Raw genomic sequence first — 18,975 nt, forward strand, 5'->3', positions numbered from 1 at the left:
TAAAGTCATTTGTAAAATAGCAACGGGTTTCTGTTTGGATAGACCATTTTAAAGCTTGCTTGACGTATACCTTTTTTTTTTTTTTGGTGTTCAGATATTTGACATTTTACTGTATTTGAGATCAAGAACTAGCATCCTTGCATCAGTCATGGCCAGCACTAAAACTGGTCTTAATTACTTGTCACCCCTTTTGACCCATTTGGTGGTTAGCTAGTTCAGGTCACCATGCATTTGAAGCATTACTCTAATCTCAGCTCCTCATGCACTAAGTAGTTTTTGCCATTATTGTACATGAATTACATACCCCAAAAATAAATGGTTATTACCCTGCTTATGTAATAAAGGAGCTGAAAATGGCTGAAAAGTAGTGAGTACAACACTTCAAATTTTTAAAAGAAAGTAATTTATTCGATGAAGAACTGGATTTGACAGTACTTAACCAAGACATTTTATGATGCACAACCCTGCAATCCATTTTCTTTTGTGCCTCAATCTGTCCGAGGTCATTCTACCAAGTTTAGATGTCATGCCCCACAGTATTGCAAAGTTATACTATTTGGCACAAGGTGTCCCCTGTTAGGAAACATTGTGTTCCTTTTGGGAAGATTTAGTCTCTTGCACCTAAACAACCTCTTAAAACAAGTATTGCTGTAGTATTTTTTTTTTTTTTTAGAAAAATGTATGCACACACACTCACAAACTATATACGAGGTGTGGCAAAAAAGTAATGAGAGTGGCAACACTGCAAGCGATCTGGCAACGCTGCGCTGTTGTCCTTGATAGAGCATGTGCATCAGTACCCTCCCATAGCTCAGTGCGAGTTTCAACTCCTTCTGTTAACTACGTGATTTTTGTGACTGCTATTAGCGAAGTTGTGTTTTTGGTTGTGAGTCACGCAAAATGGAACAGCAGAATTTGGAGCAACGTTGTGCCATTAAATTTTGTGTTAAGCTTGGAGAATCGGCAAGTGTGACGTCTGAAAAGTTAAAACAGGCCTATGGGGAACATTCTTTATCCCGAGCTCAAGTTTTTCAGGGAGGCCTTCAACTTCGAAAACCAATGAAAACATCAAACGTGTGAACACTCTTGGGAGATCAGACCGTCGTTTAACATTAAGAATGTTGAGTGAACAATAAAATTTGAACAGATTTACCGTTCATCAAATTTTGACTGAACATTTGCACATGTGAAAGATCTGTGCCAAAATGGTGCCGAAAAACCTCACAATTGAGCAGAAGGACAATCGAAAAAACGCATTCCTGTGGTTCCCCAGCCCCCTAATTCACCTGACCTCAGTCCGTGTGACTTTTTCCTTTTTCCTAAACTGAAAAATGTCCTCAAAAGAAGTCATTTCGGGAGTTTAGAAAACATCCAAAAGAGTGTAACGGACATGCTGAAGACCATACCGGTTGAAGACTTCCAGCGCTGCTGGGAACAACGTCTCCATCGGTGTGTAGCTGCCCAAGGGAACTACTTTGAAGGGGATAACATTGATGTTTGAAAAAAATAAAAACTTTGGTAAATAAAAAATCAGTCTCATTACTTTTCTGCCACACCTCATATCACTCTGAAGTAACAAGTAAACAAATTATTTTTCATGCCAGTCCTTGAAATAATTTCTGCTTTCCACTAGAAAGAGAGAGAGACCTTACATTTTGTACATTAGATTTGGGGTTTTGTCCTGCAATTCATCCATCTTTTCCTGCCTTCTGTTGCAGTTGCCATACAGAAGTTCAGTGCGTTTTTTGTTTGCTTATATAGTCGTCTTCTTGTTGTTGCTTTTGTCTTGCATTTCACATGGGGAGTAAATTAAGTACATACAGTACATTTTCATACCAGCTTCTTCCAGTGCTGGGTTATGGAGGTGGGGATAATGGTTTTGCTTACAGCCCTGAATTCAGAGCTATTCATATAGACACATACACCTAAAGCAGTGTTTTCCAGCCACTTTTTTGCAGCACATGTGTCAGTCAATGGGTTGCAACCACATGAGACTTGTTCACTTTATAATCCATCCCACTTCCACCACTGCCACTGACACCGAAGGGTTCAACAGAGCTGTGTGATATTTTTTTATATCATTTCTAATCGTGCTTGGTTTATAAACCCTCCTTAATACCCACTCCCCTCAAGGTTGAACATTGATTTTTATTTCCATTTTTTTAATCCCTCTCATTTCCGACTTCCAGAGGGGTGGGGATTGGGCGTGAGCATGATTTAAAAGGGATGCAAATATCACACAATGCAGTCAAATGCCTTCAGGGGCATGTGTGTGTGCATGTGTGTTGGAGGGGTGAAATTATACCATCGACAAGCTATTAGCTGAAGGGCCTTTTTTTCTCTCTTGTGCTCACAACACAGCAATGTGAGTGAAGTGATACAGTGACATCTAATTGAAAGGGGAGGTCCTCACATGAAACTTCGAGAGGCACAAGTACATGAGTAGCAGTACAAGACTAACAAGAGTACAAGTGTAACAGTATCCACAGGTACACTAGGAAACAATTCCTGTACTCTAAGTAGAAATGGAAGGAGCTCTGTTCAGTGAGGGAGGCATGGTGGCACAGTGCTAGTGCTGCTACTTTGCAATAAGGGTTTGCATCCTGGGTCCTCCTTGCATGGAGTTTGCATGTTCTCCCCGTATCTATGTGGGTTTTCTCCAGGTGCTCCCATTTCCTCCCTCAGTCCAAAGACATTCAGGTTAGGTGAACTGGCAATTCTAAATTGTCCCTAGTGAGTGGTTCGAGCATGTGCGTGTGTTCTCCTTGTGCTTGACTGGCACCCTGTCCAGGGTTTGTTGCTGCCTTGCACCCTATGCTAGCTGGGATTGGCTCAGGTTTTCCCCGCAACCCTGTTCAGGAACAAGCGGATTAGTAAATGACTGATTGACTCCTCAGTAAACTGTCACAGGGAGAATGTGCAGCAGACAGCCTCTGGTAATTGAACTCACAATGCTGGAACCGTAAGACTGCATGCTGCAACGCTTCAAAGTCATATTAAAAGCAGTACTTACAAATCAAGTGTAGCATCCTTCATCAAACACATCATTCGCAATAGGGTCAAAATTGTGATCAATATTTGACTCAAGCTTTGTGCGTAATGATGCGTAAAAATGACCTGTTGCATGTAACATGAATGGCTGATCATAGGTAACTGTACATCATTAAAATGGGATGAAACTCAGCCATTCAGTGGTAATGAACCTTTCACTGTATGTGACTTGAAATTGGTGCACTCTTTGATAAAAGCAAATTCATTCAGTTGTGATGCGCTGCTCCCTTCAGGATATACATGTGCACATAGTATATTTTAATAATGAAAGCGAACAGATAATATGGAAACTTATGATTGATTTGAAAGAAGACACCCTTGGGTGTATATAAAAAACATTATTGCTTTTGATAGACTTCTGGGTTTACTGCAATGTACACAAACAAGCTTGAAATAGGGCTGCACCTCTTGCATAAGAGGCTACACATACTGTATCTGAAGTCGAATGATATATCCGTATATTTGAATTGATAAAATATGATGACACTATAGTTTCCATACTGAAAAATGAACTTATATTAAGTTATACAATAAATGAAAGAAACAGTATAGCATTCCTTTTTACTTCATCAGGCACTATTTTATTTTCACAGTGTAACCAGTTACATATACAACTACAATCAAACAAACAAACAAAGAGTCAAGTACAATACACTAATTAGGTGTACAGACACAGACACAATTACACAGAACAGTTAAAGACTGTAGTATGTAAAACTTAATGAAAGGAGCGAGAGCATGTGAGCTTAACCTGAAATATTGCAGCTTTGGTGTAATCAAAAGTAAAACATATAATAGAAAACATTACTTTAGATAACACAATTGCATATACTCATTAAAGTTTTTTGTTGTGGTATTTTCTCTCTTCATTCAATAATTTCTTCTTATAAAATGTCTTTTAACCCTTTTTGCTTTCTATTATATTCAGCATCTCATTTCCTTCTTAGTAAACAGTATAATTAAGAATACCTTTTTGGTGCAAGATTTCAAAGTTTCAAATATCTTTGATTAGGAAATTTATGGGAAATGTAACAAAAACTAGAAAATACAGTATATAGATAAAAGAATATGCAAAATTATAAACTTACCAAAGAAGGAAATGGTTTATCTCAAGAATAATTAAAAAAGCAAATTTGAAAATTCATAAAGAAACATGCAGCATGCTGGAAGTCATGTATCTAGTATTTTTTTTTTAGTTATACAGAACATCTAGTCAATTATTTCAAAATACATCTGAGAACTGATGAGACTGATCTGCATTTTGAAGGACGCTGTTAATACCAGATCAAGCACAAGGCAATTTAACAGATTCTATACACAGAAACACCATCAGTACATCACATTTTCACAGTGCTTCTTACACTTACTTGTTACTAACAAATTAAAATTTATGTAGTCTGGATATGCGTAATGTAAACCTCTGTTACAAAATAAAAATAAAGCAATGTCTATAAAGCTATGTGGTAAATACTTATTTATGGATGTAAGAAATACATTTCAAGTAACTGTGAATACAAAAATATGTTACACACAATGAAATGTAAAATGTAAAAATACAATATGCGACAGTAAAAACTGAATTTAGATTTCATATTTGCTTCTTAAATGCTTAAATTGTAAATGTTCCTCCAATTCTGTAAACATTTGTATGATGGATGTAAAATTAACAACATGTTTCAGTATATTTTGAGACTATCATTGGCTACATGGAAAAACAAACTAGAAAATGTAAAATTATGTAACATACAGTGTAAAATATTAGTTTAATATCTCACATTTCAAGGCATAGAAAGGTGTTATTTCACATTACTTTGGAATCTTGTATAAAAAAAACTTTCATACACAAAATGCATCATTATGCTGATTTGAGTTTAAAGATCCCCTCTTTATGTACTAGAATTATGCTGAATGATATATTCATTGTAGATATTGTTCCACATAATAGTATATATCTTCAAATTTATAGGTTTAATTTTATCAAAATATCTAAATAGGTAATTACAGTTTTATAGAAAAATGAACTATAAATCTTGCAGATGTAAATTTGTAAAGCTGCTCACATATACTGTACTTCTACTGAAAGATGTTCTAATTTGTAAGATATTTTTGCTACCCACTAATGGTATAAAATATAGGTCAAATATAGAGACAACAGAGAAACTAGGTTATAGTTTCACAATGTTAGTACATCTCTAAAGAAATTACTGAAACCTGAGGCTGACTTTTTTATATACTGTATATTTGAAGTTGATTTATGGCTACTCAATATCATTAACTCATACTGAATTTTGTTTGTTGGCACATAGCACAATATCTCAAATGTTTATATTACATTATCAAAAGGTGATTGCCCTTTCAACAGTTATCGGTTTTCAAAACAATGGCACTTTAAATAAGAAATGGTTTTCTAATGTGACAATTTAGAGGTGATACTTGCATTATACTTAATTTTTTGATAGTACAGTGGAACAATTATAGTACAAAATGGATCACTGAGGACAAGCAGTTATGAGTATTCATTTATTTTAAATTGTAACTTAAGTAATTAACATAATTTAAATTAGCCTTTTTGTTTCATTAAGACTGTTTCTCGCGGAGGTCGCCATTGCTGATGTGGTTGATTAATGTACTATGTTTACATTTGTGTAGTTGTCCTAAAGGGGTGTGTATTTAAGCCAGGAAGCGCTCCCTTGCACAAAGTTGTACTGATCTGGAACAAACTACAGAGTCATGTAACTGAAGCAACAACCTTGGCAATCTTTCAAAATTATTTAGATGAGATTTTGGGACAAGTTACTGTAGCTATTAATTAACCAAATCATTTTAATGGTCAGAATGGTCTCTTCTCACTCATTGAATATCTTATGTTCTTATTCAAAACCTCATTAGAGCTGCATGTTAGCACACCAGCTATTTAAAAACATGTTGATCATGATGTACTGGTATTACTGCGGATCAGCTTCAAAAGCAAGTGTCTCCCATCTAGTCACTTTACACATTTATATTACAAATGTTTTTTTCTCAGTAAATTTCATGAATGTTTTCTGTCTGATTTATATGTGCCCTTTTTGGCAGCTATCCTGAAAAGCAGTATACTAGTTAATGTGCAACAGTGTGCATGTGAAGCCACAATGGATTAGATTAAAGCGTAGATAACTTTTACAGTTCCATACATTTGTGTAATTAAAGTTGAATAGGATACAGCATAACTATTAAGTGGCTGAGACCTGCTTATTCTTACATCCTTAATCTATTACCCTGAGGTTGCAACAAAATATTATGTTGGTAGTTTTCAGCAGGAGTTAGGACTACACTCAATTTGCAACATGGTAGAAACAGGTATAGAAACTTGAAAATGCTATACTCAAAGTTACTGAGAGATGAATATTATATAAAAAGAAGTTAGAAAATAAGACAAACCAAACAGTTAGATGAAATTGTCCTCCTAACACTGTGGAACTTCAAACAGAATCTTGGAAATTTAAACATGAAGCAGCTGGTATAACAATGAAATTTTTGTAATAATCACTAATATGACCAACACAAGACAAAAAACATTATCTGTGTCTTTGCACATTTCCACTAATGGATGACAGCTACAAATTTGTTTAGCTAAGTGTGTATCTAAGATATGTAGCAAAATGGACTAAAACAGCAGATATTATGTTAGACACTCAGTACTTGCAAAGTGAAGTAATCATTATTATTAAGGAAAATCTGAACGGCACCAGAGTGAGATCGGTTGTCTGGGAAAGCTTTGTAGATCTATACTGTTCTTGTACATGTTTACATGTTAATATATAATTTTGTCAATGTCCCTGTGCTCTGTTTTTGTAAAACAGAAAATTATGGCGATATCTCTTAGTATAAAAACATTTTTAAGTAATCAATGACACACCAAAAATACCTTGTTGTTTAAATACCATTCATTTTGTGTTAATAAAATACATGCGGGAAAAAATATTTGCAGGATTCAAAAGACAACAGAATACATTGACAGTTAATCAACCTGTTTTCTGAAACATTCCGTTTAGAAGTGAGCCTAATTGACTAGGCAGGTACTGTACATAAAAAAAATTAATGCACACAAAAATGTATTAATGAACATGTAATATCATGATTTCCAGTTGCTGTATGCTACAATACAAAAATCTTGATCATGTAAGATCCATTGGTAATAATGTCATACACAATGGGTTCTTAAAAGGCACCAACTGATTGATTTGCATGAATGAGAAAAGTGCAATATTTTGCACTTATGCATAATGTGTGATATAAGCCACTTATAATCTATGGTTTGATGGGTTTAAATATTAGCCCAAAACAGCATATATGTGCTCAATAATTGGAATATGTATTTAAAGAACAAAAAATATTAAATGTATAGCTGTTTTTATGAACATGTAATAAGGCAAGTATATGCAGCTTCCATTACAAAGTATGTGGTAATGGCAACATGGCACAAAATGGTGGCCATTTGTTGATTCTTTCCAAAGTATGGTGACTTTAGGTTTCTCTATCTAGCATAATAGAAAGCACAAACATGATACAAAAGTGATTTTATCTGTTTGAACAAGAGTGTCAAACACACATCCTGAAGGGTCATCATAGCTGTGGGGTTTCATATCAACCATTTTCATAATTTGTCACACATTACTGCTGCTAAATGAACATACCTCTTTTGCCTTATTTTGAACCTACTTGTGGTTTATGATTTACAACACTTGTTTCTTTTCCTTACCCAGCAGATAAACAATAATGAGATACAACATGAGGCAAAAGAAGAGTGGCTAACCTAATATGATTTGCATATATAAATATATCCATCATGCAGTCTCTGTTTCAATAAAGTATCTGAAAAGAAAAAGTGAAGGTCTGGAAAATATCGAGTTGCTCTGATCTACACACAATTTGATGGTGCTCTCCGAAAAACAAAAATGAACAGTTTTGGAAATATGTGTCAGAATAAGAACACTAACAAGCCGTAAAATGATTTTAAAGATTCATTAACAATAAAAATTAGCTTCCAATTAAAACTTTGATTGGAAATAAAATAATGGCCATCAGAAACTGACCTTAAGATGCCTGAATTAACTGTTTGCTTACTTTGTATCTCATTATTATTTGGCTTCTAATTAGGAAAAAAGGAAACAAAAATTCCGAATCTTTAAACATAGTCTATTAAATTAATGCAAAAGTATATTCCATTAGCTGTAGCCATTTTTAACTAATTAAGAAATTAGCTTGAATGATAACTTGCAGACACTTCCAGGACCAGAGTCTGAAACCTCTATGATGGACCATCTCCATGAAGCTTGCACATGTTTAATTGACTGTATTCTGGTTTATAATCTCAATACCAATGTATTTAAAAATTCTGTCCAGTTTAGATTGCATATACTGTATACTGTTTTATACCTATATAACAATTACTGTCTATAGTTGGTTAATATTATAGTTTGAACCAGATGTTGCATTTTAAGTACTTAGTTATAAAGTCCCTCTATACTTATAAAGGACTAAACAACTTCATGGTAATTTTACTTTATTAAGAGCCACGTGTGAGTATTCTCTAGTGCATAAATTATAAAGAGAAAATGTACTTGAGAGAGATGTGTTCCTACTCCTGTTGAAACTATACAGTTATTTATCACTGAATGTTGTGAACATTTTCCTAATTAGTAGGTTCTCACTTCATTAAAGATTCACTTAGTTAATGTGATCCTATGGCACACTTAGAAATGTTGGCACAAAATACATTAATGCTGAAGCTTATATAATTTTCAAATATTATAAAATAATGGACAATGTTTAAACAGCAGCTGAAATAAATCCTTCACAAGCTGAATTTCAATACAAATCCTGAATTGTAATAAACCATCCTGAAATCAGATACAGATGTTGACAAAATCAATGTTGCCTATCACTAAGAAATGCAGCTGACCTGTTATAAATACAATTAATGGCTTATTACTATGTCATGGCACAACACAGATTTCATTCGCTATTGTACAGAAGATACCAATTCAAAACGTCTATGTTGATTTTGCTAATTTTTCAAGCCAAACATTGAATTTAGCAATTAATTATTTGGCACAAGAGTTACTGAAAAATTGACAGTGCCTATAATTCAAATCTGTAAACATAAGATTAAGACAAGATTAAGAAATGGCTTTCCCTGAGCCAAAGGTTGATTTGATACATATTCTGAGTTTAATTAAAACACTAATAAAGGTCTTTTAAGGCAAACAGTGTCTTTTTATTTAATTTTGTTTTTGATCTAAGTGTGAAATGAGGTTAGTATGTTCCACTTACTTTGACAATTTTATTTAGCTTGTTTTCAACTATACACCAGTAATTAAGGGGAATGGCTGTTATTTTGCATATACAATTGGCATCAATATCTATAAAACAGTTTAAATATGTAAATATAAAATATATATTTCAATTATGAAACACTATTGTGTAATACCATTCTGAGTGACAGATTTATTTCCTGCTTAAATGGTAAGAAGAGAAAAGCTAAATGGATGAAAAACATACATTAATGCTACAGTTAAGTGTACTTTAGCTAAATAAATGCTGTCTTAGCTTGCATGTATAACGTATATACTGTATCTGTAAACTATATGTATAATCAACGCATTTAAACGGAATAAAGAGACAGATGTACTTTTGCAAACTTTATATTTTACATATTATTCTCATATTTCTAACTTCTGGTTTGATATTTTTCCAAGTTCTCACAGCTTTATAGATACAAATATCCAACCCAGTAAACAAGATTAAATAAACCAAATGCTGTGGGAAAGAAGATCCTGGAGTATGAATCAATTTTGGAAACCCGGATATGCATTCTGCCTTCTCTCCAAGCACCTGTTCGGCAGTCCTCAAAGCAACAGAAAAAACTGGCACAGTCCTTTCCGTCTAGACATTCATATGCATAATCATCTTGTTCTTGCAAATGTGAAATGTTGTTCATCTGAATCAGAGATGTTCCTGGTCGAATGTTTATAACTGTAGATTTCTTAGGGGAAAAACACACTTATTAACATTTCAGCATTTCATGGACTTTCTATTAGTTTTTTATAACATCAATGGCCATAAAATTATCATTATGTTTTCTTGACTAAGTACAGTACTTGCATTACATTTTGCTATGGTTCATTAATTAAAGTTTGTGGCTTGCTATGCTTTAGGGCTTGAAGACACAATTATAATGTTTTAAAGACTAGAGGTTACCAGCTGTTTTGTGAGATAAAACCTCTCACACAGTAGTTCACACCATTGATATATTTACTCTAACTGGTAACTAGTGTGTAATCTCGTCACTGTCAGTGTTTATGTACATAACTACAACATGTATGGATTGACTCATTAAAAGTATGTTTATTTCTTGTAACCACTGCAGACAGCAAATGTATTGGCTTTTCCACACTCTTGAATGGGGCACAATGAGCACCAAAATGAACAAATTAATACCTGTAAATAAAATGCAGCAGCAGCACAGCATATAACATAAGATAACCTTTAATCTTATAAAAAGCATAAGCCTGTTTGTTTTGGGTGACTTTTTCCAGCTAAAAATTATTGTAGATTTCACTTACTGGTTCCTTCTTTGCCTTCTCTTTCTTTGCTTTTCTGTTGCTGGTAAAGTAGTGCAAAGTTCCATACTCCATTAATGCAGCAAAAGTGAAGATAAAGCATACTGACACAAAAAGGTCCATAGCTGTCACATAGGACACCTTTGGTAAAGATTTTCTAGAGATAGTACTCAGTGTTGTCATTGTCAGTACAGTAGTGATGCCTAAAAAGAAAAAATAGAATAAAAAAGCATTACTATTTTTATACTATTACATTAATTAAAAATATTTGTTTAGATAGATAGATAGATAGATAGATAGATAGATAGATAGATAGATAGATAGATAGATAGATAGATAGATAGATAGATAGATAGATAGTACTTTTGGGATTTGTATTCATTTGGGATTTAACTTTCACAGAAATTCAAGAAATATACTATAAAAATATTATAACATACACCAACCCCACTTAAACACACAGAAGAATTTATAATATAATAAATAAATACATACATACATACATACATAAATTAATAAAAGAAAAGAAAGCTTCAGACTGAATTATAAAAGTGCAATAAGTGTAAAGCATTAAAAAAGGCGTATTGCCATAGGTATGAAGAAAACTCAAAAGAATTTTTTTCATTTGTAGGCTGAAAGTACTCGATAATAGTGCGTCATATAAGGATATGATGTTTATAATGGCCTTCTCTTTTGGCTTAATTTTCTCCACCAGTAAGTACTACCTCCAGTGGGTTCATAGCATGTCCCCTAACTGAGCCTGCCTTCTTAATTAGCTTGTTGATTCAGTCAACCACTCTTGAAATGATGTTACCAGCACAGTAAAATACAGCAAAGAAAATCTTACTAGCTGTTACAGAGTTAAAGAACATGTAAAGGATATCAATACCCACACTAAAGGAGCACAATTTCCTAAAAAAGAAAAAATTTAATTTACATAATTTTTCTGTCCTGTTAAATCAGTCCTGCCTGTCACTAATGTTAACCCCCAAGTACTTGTAGCAGTGGATGACCTCCACATCCAATCCCTGAAAAGTGACCAAGCGTAGAGCTTCTTTGGTGCAGCCGAAGTCAATAACCAGTTCATTGGTTCTATGGATGCTGAGTTGCAAACGATTCTCTTTGCACCAAGAAACAAACCTCCACTTGACTCAAACTGCCAGGTTTGGAAATAAACTTTGTGGACCAGAAAGAGAATTGCTTTGTTAAATTTGTCTGACAGACAAACTGCAGTGCATCCAAGGGGTCTGTCAGAAGAGGATATGTATAGACCCAGAAAAAATCCTTAAAGATCTTCACAATATGGAACTTAATAGACACATCTATGTAATCATTAGGTGAAGAGGCATCTGCCTTCTTGGGAACAGGAACAATATAGGATGCTTTCCTCAGCAGTGGTCCCACAGGTTGTCCTGTGTGTAGTATTCCCAGTTGTCTCCTCACTTGGTCATCAGCTATGGACAGTCCATGTTGATGGTCAGAGATGGACTCATTACTGACCACACCACTTGAAGTGGTAGTATTAAAGTACTAGCAGCATTTTTGATGCAGTAGAGATGATGTGGGGTGACAGGATAATGTTAAATAAATTAAGAAAAAGATAATCAAAAGAAAAATATATTTTGAGCAAATAATACAATCATGCATATAGGGCACATAATTCATGTTACATGCAATTCTATTTTTATCATTAAAGACAAAAATTATACCTAAAGATGTTCGGGCTGGTACGGCATCTTTGTTAATCCAGAATGACACCCATGAAAGCACAACTATCAAGATGCATGGAATATAAGTCTGTATGGTAAAATATCCCATCCTTCTGCTCAGATCAAAAAATATAGTCATAATTATATAGTCCCCTAAAAAGAAGAAGAGTTTAAAAGATTACATAAGAACTTGTTTATATACAGGAAGAGATCTGTAATAATTTTTGAAGTGTATTATTGATTGAAAATGAGCACTTGAAAAACAAATTAAGAGAAACAAGAAAAAATAACTCTGTAGCCCTCACTCTGTTCCCCATCTTAATAACATATAAATCAGCAAAATAATGATAATAGTAAAGGACTGCAACTCTACTTTCTACAGTATTACTGCTTAAATTCCCCACCTCGTTTATACCAGCCTTGTATGGTGGAGATGAGAGGAAATAGAGAAAAGAAAATGTATTTAGGGATATGGTGTGGCAGAGCTGTGCAGTAATGTGGGGGCTGAGTGAGAAAGAGAACTCAGCTGACATCACCAGGAAGTGCTTAGCTCGCTGTTTTTCAGAAGCAGTATCTGCTCAGTCAAAGGTGGGAGTCCCCTATTAGCCCAGGCTGATGAAAGAATACTTTTGTGGGCACTATAATCTAGACATTGCTAGTTTGCGGCTACCCACTGTTAGTTACAACAGCACAAATCTGCAAATGGAGATGGCTTGTGGTGTAAGTCCATGGCAATATAGGGACCAATAAATATGAAAGCATTTACTAACTCTGTATCTCTTATCATGAATACAACCTTTGTAGGTAAAGTACTGCATATTCCATCAGTTAACATTGTTAAAGAAACTCTTTAGCTCTCCAACTGCCTGCACATGAAGATGGGTCAAGTCACTTTTGGTTTTATTAGCATGTGCTTCGCTTGAGATTACAGAGCAACTCTCACTTTGTTGAGTCTGCTAGGAGTCAACTACAGTTTATAGCAAAAAAATGAACTTACATACAAAGATTTTGGGTGTTCTAAAAACTAAACTCAACGATGAAGGTTGACCAGGCAGCAGCGAGTGAAACTGAATAATATGACAATGCTTTAAAGGAATACTCCACCCAAAAATTATATTTTTTTAATGTTACTTTCCCGATGTAGTTCATAGAGAATTTTTTTGCACAGTATGTTATTATTTGGTGTCGGCTAACTTTTTTTTTATCTCTATTCTGCATGAGAACATGAGATTAAAATTTTTCTCTGCCATCACTACAAACTGTGTAATTTAAATAACATTAAAAATTACAACATTTGGGTGGAGCAGTCCTTTAAAGTAAGTGTTCCACTGCTCCATACTAATTTCGACAGTTAATTCTTCTCACTGACCCAGTATAATGAAGTGAATGGAAAGCTTTTAAACTTAAAATATAAACCATATTGATTTGACAACTCTCAAAATTACAGGGAAGGGAAAGTACTAATTTAAAATTTAGAAGATCCTTTTCTATTCACTTTCTTTACAGTTTTCACAAACTTGAAGAAAGCAAAAAATATACAGTATGAACTTTGTAACTTCTATGAAAGAAAGATTAACTAATTTCAGTTTTAATTTAAAGACATTGTCCAATTTATTTTAAACCTTGAATTAATTAAGAATACTTTATATAGTACATCAGCCTCAACATATATATTTTATTGGTGTAACAAAACATAGCGTGTGGGAAAGTTTGGATCTTGATTAATAAAATGTGTTCCACACTAGCTGAATGGTTGTGTAAAAGTGGATTAAGAGGAAATCAATATGCACTGTTAACTAAACATTCTTTTCACACTTTTTTTCATTATTTCTTTATTTTTCAAGCCATCACCTTTTGCTTGCAGTTATTTGCCATCCTCGATGGCAGAATGTCATGCTGTTATAATGTTACTGCAGTGATCACTCTTCCAGTGCTAATCCCTATTCCCTTTGAAATGAGCTTAAAAGGATTGGAGAAATGTCAGTTTTTCTTATCATTTCAGATGTTGTCTTTGCCCAGTCTTTTGTGTTTCTAAGCAATATTTGTTTTGTGTGATATTATTATTCACTCATTTGTTTAAATAGAATAAAATAGAAACAGAATTAAATCATGTGGTAATCTTCCAAAAATATCAAATATTGTCTGATAAAATTCTAGAAAACTGACAGTATTAAGAGTCAGAAACATAGGCTACTTTAATTTCCAAATACTAGCTAACATAGCTGAAATACCCGGCGTTAAAATGTTTTTTTTTTAATTGTTTGAGAAAAATATAATAAAAAAACATAAAAATAAACATAAATTAACAAATAATAAAGACTCACCAATGTGCTTGTCTTGTGGTCTGGTATGTACGTATGTTATCATCCAGTTGACGCTCGGAACCGGCCAACTCTATTTAATTTCAAAAGCAACAGGGGTGCGGTGGTGCTCAAACATAAAGAATGCTGGCAGTCACCTCCAGTTTGCCCTCTGGTGGTCGTTCCGAGTGTCAACTGGATGATAACATGCATACAAGACTGCAAGATCACCCCCCACCCGAACCAGAAGGGGATGGTTTAGGGCTGATTTCACCCTAAAGTGTTTTTCGTTGACCAATGAGAAACGTGTACCAAGTTTCATGAAAATCGTTCAGAAGTGATGCTGGAACATACTGTACATACATTCACACACGCACACATACATTGACATATATATATATATATGTAGGTGGTACACAATGCAACTCACTTAACCTCAGGTGGTACTTGACATCCAAAAGTTTGGGAACCCCGATATACAGTAGATTGTACCCATTTATTTAAATTCTGGTTGCTTACTTTTTGAAATAATCATTTGAATGTTTGAAAGAACAGTAGAAAGACAAATTTACAGTGTTACATTTATTGTTAAGATAGCAATGGAGGAGGTAGGATAACGTCTATTCTGCACGAATGAATAATTCAGTCATGAAGGTACAAATTTTCACTTTATGTGTGATTTAGTATTATCATAGTCTGAGTAACTGAAGTTAAAATCTTTAATAAAAATAAAGAAAATGAGTGGCTCCTAATTCCATCTGCTTCAAAAATGCTCATATCAAACTTTAACTATTAAAATCATAATGTGAAAAATGTTACACACAATGAAAATTTGGAAAAGGTTATAGGGAAGCAGTTTAAGGCAGAGACCACCATATAGGAGGAGCAGTTTGGTTTAATACCAGGGAGTGGAAGAACTGATGCAGTCCTTGCATTGGGACAGCTCATAGAGAAACTTAGATTTATTTATGCCATACTGAAATATTTTTCACTAAAAACTGAAAACAGTAGGCTGTCATAACTTGTACGGTATGACAACAAAAGGAAGATTATTCAATCCACCATATCAAAACGGTATTCTCCATAAGCATAAAAAATCCATCCATCCATCCATTATCCAACCCGCTATATCCTAACTACAGGGCCACAGGGGTCTGCTGGACCCAATCCCAGCCAACACAGGGTAAAAGGCAGGAAACAAACCCCGGGCAGGGCACCAGCCCACCACAGGGTGCACACACACACACACATACACCAGGCACACACTTGGGACAATTTACAATCGCCAATGCACCTAACCTGCACGTGTTTGGACTGTGGGAGGAAACCAGAGCACCCGGAGGAAACCCACACAGACACGGGGAGAATATGCAAACCACGCAGGGTTAACCCGGGAAGTGAACCCAGGTCTCCTAGCTGCGAGGCACCGCGCCACCCTAGAGAAACTTAAAGAAAAACAAAAATGTTTGCATATTGTGTTTATTGATTTGGTGAAGGCTTATGATATAGTGTTACATCAAGAGGTCTGGAGGTACATGAGGGGGAAAGAAGAACCAGAGAAATATGTGAGGATTGTTCAGGATATATATGAGGCAGCGATGACTCAGGTTTAAAGCAGTGTTGGAGTAACAGACCTGATGCCAGTTAGAGTAGTTCTGCACCAGGGATCTTCTTTAAATTCTTACCTCCTTGATCTGGTTATGGATGTGTTGAGTCATGGGATGAAAGACCAATCCTCCTGGTGCATGCTTTTTTGCTGATGACATGTAATGAGTGGAGATGAAGTTGAAAGAATGGAGAAGGCCATTGAAAGACAGAGGATTGAAGATAAATAGAAAGAAGATAGTATATATGACATTTAATTGATGATCAGGATTCAGAATTTATCCTGCAGAAAGAGCTATTGAAAAAAAGTGTATACATTTATAAATCTATATAGTCCAAGATGGGAAATTACATGCAGAGATGATCCATAGAGTACAGTGTAAATGGAACAATTGGATGGAATTATCAGGGGTATTGCATGATTGAAAGATTAAGGGTAAAGTAAGTTTTTTTTTTAAGACAGTAGTAAGACCAGCAATGATGTATGAAGATGTGTCATGGGCAATAAAGGGAGTACAGGAGAAGTCATATGTAAAAGAAATGAGAATGATGAGGTGGATGTGTGGTGTTATAACTAAAGTACAAAATGAGACAATCGGGGATACGACAAAAGAGGGAGAGATATCTAAGAAAGAGCAGGAAAGTAAGCTGAAGTGGTATGGAAATGCAATGAGGAGAAACAATTAATATGTACAAGAAAGAGTGATGGGAGTGGAAGTACAGTGGGAAAGAAAGTGAGGGAGGCAGAGTGGAGATGGTTGGATAAAGTAAAATAATATTCGAAGGAAAATATTCTGACTGGAGAGGAGGTTTAGGATTGAGCTGTTTGGAGAAGGTTTATCAAGCACATAAACCACACATAGAAGTGGGAAAGAATATAAAGGAAGATGCAACATCCAGAAAGTATTTTGAAATGTATGATATTATCAGCCATTAATGTATGTATAAGAATTAAATTCCTAAAGCTTTCTCTCATTAATGTTCATATTGGTTTTTCCTGAACTTTTTATTTTCCAGAGACTTCTTTTGAGAGACAGAAGCTGCAGAAAGGCTTCATGAAATGGAATTTGTCATTATTTCAAGGTGGATACTAAAGTATACTAAATTTATTTCTTAACTTAAAAATTACTTTTTAGACACATAAAAGTGAGTAGTTTATTCTTATACCCAGACATTATTGGATATTAACCTATTACTGTAATTATGTATATTAACATCAAATCACTTAATAACCATTGTTAGAATTTACTCAAGATTTCAAGTTTGCCTCTTAGATTTCTTTTTTTTTTACTTTCTGTGCTCTAGATACCTTTTACATCAATGTCTTTTTCACTTTCTCTCTCAGGTGTATTCTTTCCCCACTTCCATCATTGTGAATCTCTTCAATCAAGTTATTTTCCAACATCCAATTCTTATCATATAACTACTTTACCTTTGTTGTCTCTTAAACACATGTCACATGAGATCGGGCAAGGGGACCATGAGTAAATTAAGACAGAAAAGCTAAAAAACAAAAACTTCTAAAAAGATAGTAAATAGGCCAGGTTATTCTATCTAAGTCTCTAGTAACTGCTCCACCAACTTTCTCCTATATTTTTCAATAAATACAGCTTTCATAAGGCAGAATTTATACACTTTCGGTGAGTAAAAATGTTCAACATTCAGCTGAATCTGTTCTTATGTACATGATTCATTTTAAATAGATAACTTTCTTTTGTTCATAGTGGCTCCCTAAAGACATCAAACAATGCTGATGATCCAAATTCAAGTAAATTCAAAATGATCTGTCTCTTACTTAACTTCTTATTAATGCACACATTGTTTAAAGAAAATGCATTTATTAGATTATCGGTAGAGGTCCCCTAAAATGATGAAGAAAATCAAAATGGCCAGTCCTGCAAATAATTCTGGCCAGACTCTTTATATTATTCAGTTTTTTTTATATTTACACAGTAATAGATCTTAAATACTATGCTTTTTCCCTTTGATTCTAATATTATGTTACGCATTATTAGAAAATAAAATAGTCAGTCAGTCAGTCATTCTCCAACCCGCTATATGCTAACACAGGGTCACGGGGGTCTGCTGGAGCCAATCCCAGCCAACACAGGGTGCAAGTCAGAAATAAACCCTGGGCAGGGTGCCAGCCCACCGCAGAGAAAACAAAATAGATTTGTATAAATTGTTAGTAGCAAGAGAGAAAAGGTTACTATGATTTACTTTCCCCCAACCTATGGTACACCCAATGGCCTGCTGATTGTCCCCAAATCTCTGCACGTTTATGAATACAAATTCAGATTTGTTGCTTTATGGCAAGCTGTAGCAATGGCTTCCTTGGATTGTGTGATATTATTAGAACACTAGCAGGCCTGTATTCATATTTTCTTATGTGTCACTGTGACAATGCGTTTAGAGAAAGAGTCAAAAGAAATACATTTCGGGATTTTGAGTTCACAGTTGAAAATAACAGCTTTAGTCTCAAACAGAGAGTAAACAAGAGAAATTAACAAAATGATTATTATGCCTTTCTAAAATCGCTACAGAAAGTACAGGTGTCTGCTACTGTGCTGTGATTATATGTTGTGTCAGACAAACATTCAGTACAGAAGTAGTTATTTGAAACTAGTGAGAGGCTTTCAAGGCTTGATCTAAGAAGATATTCTGACAGGCTTGTTTGGCATATACTAAGTTCATAAAAGCATTAAC

General features: G+C 34.5%; 1 protein-coding gene across 1 annotated transcript in view; it reads right to left on the reverse strand.

Moving 5' to 3' along the window:
• Nucleotides 1-9,776: 9,776 nt before the first annotated feature.
• Nucleotides 9,777-18,975, reverse strand: part of gabrg1 (gamma-aminobutyric acid type A receptor subunit gamma1) — a 66,836-nt gene continuing 57,637 nt past the window's right edge. Inside the window, exons 7-9 of the mRNA XM_039751380.1 lie at nt 12,365-12,517; nt 10,659-10,858; nt 9,777-10,078 (exon numbers count right to left, since the gene is read on the reverse strand). Of these exons, the coding sequence (XP_039607314.1) occupies nt 9,803-10,078; nt 10,659-10,858; nt 12,365-12,517 (629 nt within the window). The 3' untranslated portion in view covers nt 9,777-9,802. The remainder of the gene's footprint in view (nt 10,079-10,658; nt 10,859-12,364; nt 12,518-18,975) is intronic.

The sequence above is a fragment of the Polypterus senegalus genome, chromosome 4 (genome assembly GCF_016835505.1).
Source record: "Polypterus senegalus isolate Bchr_013 chromosome 4, ASM1683550v1, whole genome shotgun sequence".
Taxonomy (NCBI): Eukaryota; Metazoa; Chordata; class Cladistia; order Polypteriformes; family Polypteridae; genus Polypterus; species Polypterus senegalus.